This window comes from Bemisia tabaci, chromosome 2 (genome assembly GCF_918797505.1).
Source record: "Bemisia tabaci chromosome 2, PGI_BMITA_v3".
NCBI lineage: Eukaryota > Metazoa > Arthropoda > Insecta > Hemiptera > Aleyrodidae > Bemisia > Bemisia tabaci.
This window is the reverse complement of record NC_092794.1, coordinates 42,144,187-42,155,306: the sequence shown is the minus strand read 5'-3', so window position 1 is coordinate 42,155,306 and position 11,120 is coordinate 42,144,187. Positions and strand designations below refer to the sequence as shown.

Sequence of the window (11,120 nt, the reverse complement as noted above, 5' to 3'; positions counted from 1 at the left end):
TTTTGTATCAGAAGATTCGACACTGTCACCATCAAAATCCAAATAAAATGTGCTGCAAAAAGACCTTACGAACTGTTGTCTCGGTCATATTTTCTAATGCTGTACAAACTGCTTTCATTATTGATATGGGTCTTTGCACGGTATCCAAAATAGTCTGTTCCTGTTACAGCTAGTGATTAAAAGTAGAGGTAGGTATAGAGTCACCACTCCTTGTGTGCGAGTCCTAATTCCTGTCGATAATGTGCATACAACTATTGTGGCTCGTGCGTATCCGCATTTGCCTATCTTATCAATTGAAGGAACGCTAATCTCTCTGCCTTCTGAGCAACCAGAAGCGCTCGGTCATCTATGCGATCTACTGAACTTTACTTTAAAATATACGGGATTTAACGTAACACTTGCTACGTCATTTTACTAAGAAAAGTCATGTTGGCATCTTCTCAATAATAATAATAATAATAATAATAATCGACGTGTCAATCCCAGCGGATAGGAACATATCATTGAAGGAAGCCGAAAAAAGACTCAAGTATAAAGACTTAGAAATCGAGATAAGTAGAATGTGGAAAACGGACACGAAAGTCATACCCTTCGTAATCGGCGCGACGGGAGCAGTCTCGAAAGAATGGAAGAAATTTAAGGAAGAAATCCCTGGGAAGCACTCTCTTGTCACAGCTCAGAAAGCAGCAATCCTCGGAACTGCTAGGATACTGAGGAAAGTCTTAAGTTGAAAACCTTAACCAAAGAATCCATACTCATTTGTTCCCCCACAACCTAAACCCCTACCCCACCATCATCGACGAGAAGCAACCTCTGGATGGGCGTCTTAAGACACAGTTCTCACCCCGGTTACTGCAAACCTTATCGTCGGCTGTAAATTGGCCATTCATAGCCAAGTTAACACCGGCCTCAACCCACTCTACTCTCTCTACCAATGAGCATTGTTTGCTCACGTGAAGAGAGCCCAACTACCCAGCAAAGCTGGAGATAACTTCACATATAAATAATAATAATAATAATAATAAAAAACTTTAGCACCAAAAGCTAGATTGTTTTTGAACGGTAAAAAGCTCTAAAAAAATCTTCTAGAGGACATAATTTCGAAATTATAATTAAATCCATTCCAAAATAATCGAAACGTAGGTATTTAAAGTAAAAAACAGGGAAGAAAAAACACTATGAAATTAACGCCTGGCTTTTGAATGGATCAATATAACCTATATGCTTTAAGAATCAAACAATGAAATATCCTCGTATTGAAAATGTAATTAAAATTAATGACACAGAGTAAACAATCTCGCAATTGCGATGAAACAGAGAACCGAGATTTTCAAAATTATGGCTTCCTTCCTTAGAGATTCTTCTTTCCGTGATAGAAATATTGGTGTCGTTTCAAAAATTCATTACATAAGCTCGATCGATAGCTTTACGTAACGTTCAGTTGGATGGGAGTGAAACGTGGTCTCTCATGAATACGAATTCGGTCAGAGATTATTTTTCTCCGTTAAAATCGAAAAGAGAGCGGAACCCTGACCTAAAATACAGTGCTTTTAGGTAGAGAATGCCGAAAATAATATACCTAGAGGTTCTCACGAGGATTTATTCTCATCTAGTACTTGTTAAAATTCTGCGTGGAGGTGGCCGTTAACCTGACGATCGCAAAATACTCAACTTAAATTTATTATGTTAACCACGGCTGCCCCAGTTCAAATTTGGATCGATGTAGCTCACAATCAGTGTGGTGCGATTTAAAATAAACCATTTCGATTACTAAAGTGCAAAACCACGCATCTTCGTTTGCGACGCTGCAGACTTCCTGTCACGCTTTATATTTTATTTAGAAAAATGGTCAACTAAATTTCTTGAAAACTTCCTTGATTTTTCCTCTCTATTAGGGGAATATTCTGTGTAAAAATCCGTACTTAACGTTGACTTGTTTCTCTTCGAAATAATATGAGATGAGCAGCAGAGATTTTGAAACACCGCAGTAGAGATACGTGATTTCGCATTTTAGCGAACGATTTTTTTTTTCATTACCTAATATATTCTTACAAAGTTTAGCCTGCGGTAGTTATGCTGATTAAAAATTTTACTGGGTTGCTTAATACCTATAACTTCGTTCTACCATGAAACATTTCTTGATCAGTTAACTCAAGTGATAGTTCAAATTGCCACTGCATCAAGTTGACGGTCCTTTCCTATGTGTTCTGCTCCTACCACAGATGTCTCTTACTCAAAATATCCTCCTGGGAATTGAACTACTCGCAGCGGCTTTTTTAATCTGTGTGGATGCAATCATAGTGCACTCATCTCTCAATGAAACGGAAATATCTCAGTTAGAAAAATACAACATCATACCTAATTACATGTCCATGCCACCGGATGCTAGGCTTGAGGTAATGGGGATTTCCTTCTTTATTTTTTTTTAAACGGTGTGAATTAATTACAATTGTAGACCCTGCCCCCTCGTTATACGCACATCACTTAACTTTCTAAAAAAAGCACCAAACCCTGCTTGACCTTTTTCCCTTCTTATCGGCGTAGCTAGATCATTTTTCGTGGATCATAATCCCTAACCCTAACCTTGCACACGGAGGAGGGATATGAGGGACATGAAAATTCACCCTAAAGGGGTGTGAGAAGCCCTCCCAGAAAATCTTGAAAGATTGACTACATTTTAGGTGCAACTTGAGGCTACTCCAACGCTATTTCTCATTTAAAATTTTGTTAATTTTATGATTCATTAGAGTGTTCTTTTCTTTCCTTTTCATCTTGCAATGCGTGAAAAGGGAATGTAAGGTTATATTTAAAGTCAAAAGTTTTTTTTTTTTTTTTTTTTGGGGGGGGGGGGGGGGTGGATATAACTTTTTTTTAAAATCTTTGGAGGGGGGCCTCTTGGCCCTGTAATTGCTACCGTCCATACCCTCTCACGAAAAAAATCGGAGTTTTTGCCAACATTTTTATCAAAACTATCGAACATTTTTCGAATCATTAATGCTTTACATATAATTTTCATGCAGAGTTAAAACCCCTCCACCTCTTCTTTTCACCCCTTTTCTTATGCATGCTGGATCAGATGCCTTCTGATCCACAGGGACGCATTTTATAAACTATCCCCAGAGTCAACATTGAAGATCTCTAATGTATCCGTACCCCGTACTTTGGGAATTTATATGAGGCATTTCCTACGGGATTACACTTTTTTTGGACCAGCGGTGTGATGGACCTTTATCAATCTACTATGTGCATTTTCCTCCTTTAATGGTGCTAACCAATTTGGCGAAACAAGTCGAGGCAAGATGAATGACTAACACTTTTCTATACATTCAAATATTTTCTAGGTAACGTATCCGGGGACTTATCTGAACAAAGCATCTGTGCGTTTCGGGAATTTAATAAAGGAACAGCGAATGAAGGACATTCCGACACTGAACTGGGCAGCAGAGCCGGAGAACGAATATTTCACGTTGATCATGATCAGTAAGTAGGTACCGTGTATACATATCGACGGTGAAACTACCAAACCGCGTATCTCGGTTTGCGACGTCGCAGACTTCCTGTCATACATTATTTTTTAAATGAAAAACTACTTAACGTCTAGTCTTGAAAATTTCTGTGATTTTTCCTCTTTGTGCGGAGAAAATTCTGTGAAAATTTCAAGGAATGATATTGATTTGGTCGACTTCAAAAAAATAAAATGCGAGCGTAGATTTTTAAACACCGCAAACGAGATACGTGGTTTGGTAGTTTCACCGTCGATATCTTGAAACATTCATTCAGTGGCGATTCTTAAAAGTTGGCAACACTGTTTTCTCTTTTTAAATCAATTAAAAATATCTAATTTAGGTGAGGCGAGCTGTCTCACCTAGAATTGATTGTTTTACATACATTTAAACGGAGGAAAAACAGTGTTGCCAACTTCCAAGAATCGCCACTGCATTTATTGACATTTTCAAGAGTGGTCTTAAGAGTTATGAATAGTATGAAATATGAAAGTTTTTTATTCTTGTTTCTTATATACTGTTTCCAAGAAAGCTGCAAACTTTTAAATGATCATAATATAGCTCCTTGTATATAAATTTGCTTATATTATTAATTTATCTTGAAAATTGCCAGAGCTTAATAAGAAAAAAGAGCGAGAAAAACAATTTTAGGAAAAAATCAAGAGGCTGAGAGAATTCGTCGTTTCCCTAGAATGTAACTACATTTCATTGTTGCAGATTTTTCCGCGAAAATTGCATTTATACCAGGAGAGTTTTGAGAATTTCTAATCTAATATTTCACTAATTTTTCCTCTGCTCTCATCCAAAAATAAAAATAAAAATAAGAATTCGATGAAAATTATACAGGTTAACTTTCTTAAAACTTGATTTCTTTGAGTCAATTGTGCAACCTTGGAATGAGGTTAAGTTGCTTGGTGCGGGAAACGGTGAATTGAAGAGCCTCTATCACATCAGTTTTTTGCCAGATCTAATTCTGTTCCAAAGGGTATATTTAAATGAATCCAGAGTAAATTGCTCCATATACAGGGGACACTTCGATATATTTATTCAATTTAAACCAGTTTTATTTAAAAACATCGTAATTACTACAAGAAATATGTGAGTCGTATTCCTCTACGTCAATTAAGTGTATAAAGGTATTAAAGGACGAAGTAGCATTGGATAATCCAGCAGATTATTTAAAACAACAGGAATTTTGCAATTTTAACTTCCGTTATAAGAAACCTTGATATATAACACTAATTATGACATTCACTTGGGTTATTTTAAAAAAAAAAAATTGTTCCGTCACGAGATAAACTTATGACTCAAGGGTGTATAATTTAATTTTAAATAAAAAAAATGCAATGGGTAGATTACAATAAAGTGGATTGGTTAAATTTTTTCGACAGTACTTCTGCCTTTATTTTTGGGCTAATTATAACTTCAAAATTTAATCATAAACGCTATAGACACAGATTCACCTCCTGTCAATCCGATTTTTGAGGAAACCCCAAGTGAATCGGACAATGAGTGATACATCTAAGTTATATCGATACTATTCGATACACGAAACTTTTTACCCTGGACTCTTTTCAGCCTGAAAATTCAGATTAAAACTCGAAATTTAGGTGTAGACGAATACTGTAGTAGCCTCATCAGCTATCCTCTTGAATGGTCAAAGTTTATGTTATTCGCGTTAAACTAAGAATTTGGTTCAGTTTGAGATTTTTTTTCATGAATAATTATGATGGCGAAATTAAAGCTGGTAAAATATCATAAGAATCCGTCAATAAACAAAATATTACGGACTCAAAGGCCTGCGATAGTTAAGAGATTGAATTTAGGGACCCATTCACATCAAGCCTGGCTGGTCTGGTGGTAAAGTACTGGACTTCGGATTGCAACTCCATCCCGAGGTGTGGGTTCTAATCCCGACTAGGACGGCGCGGATTTAAGGTAAGTCACAACTCTACGATGATCCACCACCTGGTAGTAACGCATATGAAAACTTGCACACTTCATAACTAGAGTGCGCTACCAGCCAGGAAGAATAATGAAAATTCATTTTATACACTATTTGAATTTGGTTATATAACTTTTATACTAAGGGTTACATAATAAAATAAGTTTTTTAGTAAACTTTTAACTAAAAAACTTTACATCCATTACATAAACAATGAATATTCTTTAGCTTGTGGTTATTTACGGTTTATACTTTTAAAAACAAATTTTTTATATAACTCTGCTACTAGGGTACTCTCCTCGCCTTCTGCTTTGCCCCACCCTTCCTCCCTCTCCACCCAATCTTGGCAATTTTACTTTATTAATACCCTATCAAGTAAAATGAAGATTACCAGGATTTAATTATAAAATATCGCATTTTTGAAAGAGCAATACGGAATAGGATTTTAGATGCTAGTGAAGTCATGCGTATGATTGAGTAATTTTTTTAGCATCACCAGGCTCTTATAATCGTCCATTGAAAATTTTTGTTGACTCCGGCTTTCGCTCTGCGACAGTCCGTGTCAATTTTCTCTGCACTGCTAATAACTTCGATATTGACACCTCGACGAATCTATGCCATGATTTTACTCTTTTGCATTGGAGGTTTTTTTTCCTCTCATGCTTCATAATTTCTAGATCTTTCTTTCTTTCTCAGCTTATCATACTCATGTATTTCTTCTATACTTCCAAAGAGAGGGAATTTTGCACGTAGATAGGTCATACGCCGCGTCAGGAAAAAAGTAAGTACCACCATCATTAAACATCTTCGATAATTAAATTTTATCTTAAAATTATCTTCATTCAAAGATGTCAGTAATTTTTATAAAATAGTTTTACTTAGGTAATTTTTTACTTATTTGATAAAAAAAAACCACGCAAAACACGCGCGAAATCAATGAAAACAATGAGGGAGAAAATTGTAGACTAAAATTGGACTAAATTTTGCAATTAGGAACTACAACATTCGACATTTTTGTAAACGACTATTTTCTATGACCAGATATAACTTTGTGATCCAAAATGATATGGTAGCAAATTTTTTTCGGTGTATAATGAACAGAGTCGATTTTAGTTCGGTTTGGTTAGGTTAAGCAACTAAACTAACTCCACGGCAATGCGTAGGGTATCACCAAAATTGAAGGCGCGTTCGATTGAAAATCGCGCTTATGAATTCTCACGGCGGCGGCGCGGTTGAAAATTATCTCGTGTTTCTGAAACTTTTCTCAATCCTGGAATAGTGTTGACAATTAGGTAACAGTTTGCATGTAGGAACCACTCTTCCCCACTTATTTTCAAAACCCATACATTTAAACGATTCAACATTTGAAAGTGTTTATTAAGAGGGAAGGCTTTGATTTTGAGTCAATCGATGTATTGACAGTTAAAAGATGCTCTGACACGTGCTGTAATATTTTTCTTGTTTCTTCGCAGAAAAGAGCAAATTAGGGTCGCTTTTAGGGTCAATAAATTTGTTATCCAGCATAATTTGCGTGAGCCGTATGCAGTTAATTTCTGTCGAGTGAAGAACCCTAAAAATAAAGGAGACTTCATTCTCGGATTTTGAAAAAGAAAAAAAAAATACGAGGTTCCTCAAAAGCTGTGCTGCTCTCCAAACATCAAAGGTATTCCTTTACTACACTACATTTAAAATGATCTCTCCTAGGTATTATATCGATTTTTATTCTCTTCTCAGCAAGGACTGTCTTTGAAATAAAAAATGTTTAATACACCTCAAAATCTTGTTCTTGTCGAGTTTATTAGATCGGAGAGAGTAAACTCGATTAGTTCAATGAGGAACTTCTCACGACTGACCTTTGCTAAAAATTAGGATGTATTTGGATAAAAAAAATTGCAACTGCTGCGAGAAAGAAGGTAGTCAGTGGAGCGGTTATATGAACTGCACACTATGATATATGTATTATTGAATTGAACATGGTATTGATCACCAAAGTTACGGTCTACATGACCAAACATTTTTCTAAATGTGTATAGTTAGCCATGTTCGGTAAAAAAAAAAAACTGAGTGATGCAAATTCTTAAGTTCCTGAAAAGCTGGATTTCAGTATTAGAACCCTTGCGAAAAGTTTTAGACGTCAATACTCATCAATATATGTGTGTTTTTCTTATTTTTCACAGTTCTCGGGAAACATTTCACTCTCTCTCTCTACTTTGCTCATCACTCAGGAGAATCAATTGATACCATTTTCATCAGAATATTGATGGCTGAAGTTGAAAAATGCGTATTTCAGACTGCAAAGATGTCAGTCTCCGCACTAATGTTTCATTTTTCACAGGATAGTTAACCAATAGTTCCTATGAAAATATTCCCTGAATTTTCTACCCTCATTCTTAAAAAATCGCATCTAATGGAGAGGAAAAATGTACCTTAATTTTCCTTAAAGAAAATAAAAAAACCGGAGATTTTCTTACGTTGCATTTGAGATACAAGTTATTCGCACGTTTTTATCGATTTATGAAGTCCAGTCCAATACAACTTTGGGAAAGTACAGTGCTACTTTGATTGTTTGGCGAACAAAAGACATAAGAATCTTTATTAATACAACAATTTTTGATAGAAATAAATTCCTCTCTTAATTTTTAAGGAAAACAAATCAAAATCATTCCTTGAAGTTTTCACAGAGTTTTCTCCGCTTGAGGAGAAAACCCACGGAAGTTTTCAAGAATAGACAATGAGTGGTATTCTATTTAAAAGTGAAGTATGATACGAAGTCTGCAACGTTGTACACCGAGATACGTGGTCTGGTAGTTCCGCCGTCGATTTGCTATTTGACATAATTCCGCTGCTACTATGACGTACGGACGTATGTCCACTTCCGAATGAGCCCCGTAAAGCATGGATTTATACGAACAGCAGGGCTCACGTGGAAACTGAGATACGCTCCTACGTCAGGCGACGATTTACGAGCAACGGGTTCGCCACACCTTCCATAAAATCCGCGCCGCGGGGGCACGCGATGACGTCAAAAGGACGGTTGGGATAATAGCCACCGTCTTTTCCTCTGTTCCTTTATGGATTTTCCTTTCGTTGTCTCTTCTGCATGCAATGGCAGTGCCCGCCTTCATTGAGTAGGGCCGAACCGTCAGCCACCAGCACATGCGCTTATGGCATATCATCAGACGCTTTAGGACTTTCTCTGCGACTCGGAATAGTCTAAAACTTCGCGAAATCAAATCAAAAAGTATTGGAAAAACCCCGAAAAATCTTTTGCCCCTGGAGCCAGCTATTGGTTCTGGGATGAGTCCAAGAAATGTTCTCATGTGTCATACTCCACGAGGAAGTAGGTAAGCCTGCATGAAGTCCCAAACGACTCGAAACTGAGCTATTGATACCAGTGGCGAAAAGTGAATGATCTATTCCCGATATATCCCCATTTGAAACTATGGTAAAGAATCGTATTAAAGTGTTTGTTGCGAACACCCTGTTTATCGATCCTTTCTCGTGGGCTTAAACGGCAGGTCAATCGGTGTATCGCAAAGTACGCCACGCCACTGATCGAAACTAAAACACAGGAGAGAATTTTGAAGATTTTTGGACAGGAAACGCCCTAAAATTTTACGAGAACCGGAATGACAGTGCTTTGTAGTTTGTAGTTCAAAAATGTACTTTCGAGAAAAAGCTACTTAAACTGCTAGCTACTGTGTTTGGGGCGCAAACTGGACGGATTTTCATATGATTCCTTGCCTTTTACCGGCGCAAAAATTGACTGGTAAATAATTTTCCAGGACACCAGAGAGAGTCTCCCGTCGAGGTCTGGAAATCCGATTTTTCGACACCTTTCGACGAAAATCGCTCTCCTGGAAATTTAGCCTCCGTGGGCCGAAGTCCTGCTTTTTTCCCTATGAGATCGCACGCGCTAGAAAATCAACTTTGCATCTTCAACAAAGCTAGGCGACGAAAAATTGGACCACGTTTAGCAGAAAGGAACCAACAACTATTGCCAAATTCAATTGGACATTTTAATTTTTTATAAGGGAATGTTTGTGCGGATTCCTATAGAAATATTAAGGAATTTGCTTTGTACTGTGTAAAAAATTCACTGAAAAATGCACAAAAATCCGCACGATCGTTTTCATGTAAAAATAAATTGGCTAATTCAATTTGACAATAGCAGATGTGTCTAGGTTTCTTTCTGTTTTTCCATGTTTAATTCAGCACCCCCACCAGTTTTGTGAAATGAAAATTACGCTCACGCAACAGACAAATTTAACGGAAGCAGTAGGTTGCAGAAGTGCATGGTGAAGCCGATGCATAGCGGCAACTTGACTACATTTAGGAACTACAATTAGGAACTACGATCTCTGGCTCATCTGTGGAAACACTAATGTGCAAACAGGAACTAATGACACGTATACCTCTAACTGCTGAATGTCGTCCAATTAACGCGCTACGCAAGTCTTGCGCGCCTTATATTTTGGCAATGGACCAGTAGACAAGGTATAGGAATGTAAGAATTTTTATTCTCTTACGTAGTGAATATTTCAACTCGCGTAGACTTTTGTTTATTTATGGGTGAGATTAAAAATTTACGCGTCATTATAGCTTGCGGTTAGGAATTAATTTCAGTAATTTTCGTTGCGCGAATCTTGTTCTCGTGCTTAGGAGACCAGAGGCGAATCCAGCAATTTGGCAACATCGGATTTCCTCCATTTAAACCGATGCTAAATAATCGATTCTTGTAGGAGCACCTCAGTGGCGTAACGGACTTCCGCTGGGCCCCCCGCAAAATTTTTTCTAGGGGCCCCCATGTCGATATAATTCCAAAATTATCCCCCCCTCTCCCTCCCTCACCCCTTCCCGTTTTTTCTTTTATGGTCTAGGCCCGCAGCACGAAAATTTTTGAGAAAATCAGCCTTAACCACCAAAAAATCAAAATGGCAGTATAGCTTATATCTTTTTACCTTTAGGTAGGTATTGTATGTGAAGGATTTAGCCTACTTTTACATTATGTTCTGGGGTGGAATTTGATTCACTTGCATGTTTGCGCAAATAAATAAATTTAAAAAAAAAAAATAAAAACGTAAAAGTACCCGATTAAATGGAGCTCCTAAAGGATCAAGGATCTAAAGGAAGTCGGAGGCTCAGCCCAGGCCCAAGAATCAAAGGGCCCCCAAAGCTTTTAGATTCTTGGGCCTCCCAAAATCCGAAATATGAAAAGAAACAAAAGAAGAGAAAATTATTTAGGAATCATTGAGTGGACATGGGAAGGCAGGGGCCCTCCAGCAAACAAAGTTAGGAACAGCCCAAGAAGAAGTATGAAAAACCCCGAGCTATAACAATAAAAATCAGAGGAAGAAGCCCCATCTCGGCAAGTAAAGGCCCAAAGTTTGAAACCACAGCTGAGCATCAAAGAGAGAGAGAGAAAAAATTCGGGCGGCCGAGGGCCCCCTAGGCGCCTGGGCCCCCCTGCATAGCTGCATAGCAGGGTCTGCGAGGGCGCCCGTTACGCCACTGGAGCTGGAGCACCTGACCCCTCCAATAATCGATACATTTCCATAGGTTTAAACAGAGAAAATACAATGTTTCCAATTTGCCGGATCCGCCAATGCAGGAGACAAGTACCACAATGCTCCCGTTCGCACCCTGTCTACTGGTTCTTTCCATTACCTGAA

General features: G+C 37.8%; 1 protein-coding gene and 1 long non-coding RNA gene across 9 annotated transcripts; both read left to right on the top strand.

The window, feature by feature from the left end:
• The first annotated feature begins 1,346 nt into the window (after positions 1-1,346).
• On the top strand, positions 1,347-3,515 carry LOC109040085 (uncharacterized). Of its 8 annotated transcripts, none has more exons than XM_072297334.1 (3): positions 1,347-1,483; positions 2,223-2,396; positions 3,342-3,515. In XM_072297334.1, the coding sequence occupies exons 1-3, from the start codon at positions 1,469-1,471 to the stop codon at positions 3,486-3,488; spliced, it is 336 nt and encodes a 111-aa protein (XP_072153435.1). In that variant the 5' UTR covers positions 1,347-1,468; the 3' UTR covers positions 3,489-3,515. The 8 variants fall into 8 exon arrangements, 3 of the variants coding, with proteins under 3 accessions (XP_072153435.1, XP_072153434.1, XP_072153437.1); XR_011899368.1 differs by having other exon boundaries at positions 1,417-1,554; positions 2,062-2,396; XR_011899367.1 differs by having other exon boundaries at positions 1,448-1,585; positions 2,062-2,396.
• Positions 3,516-6,073: 2,558 nt separating this feature from the next.
• On the top strand, positions 6,074-7,918 carry LOC140224098 (uncharacterized). The gene is made up of 3 exons (XR_011899372.1): positions 6,074-6,229; positions 6,921-7,111; positions 7,626-7,918. It is a non-coding gene; the product is annotated as an uncharacterized lncRNA (long non-coding RNA).
• The last annotated feature ends 3,202 nt before the right edge of the window (positions 7,919-11,120 follow it).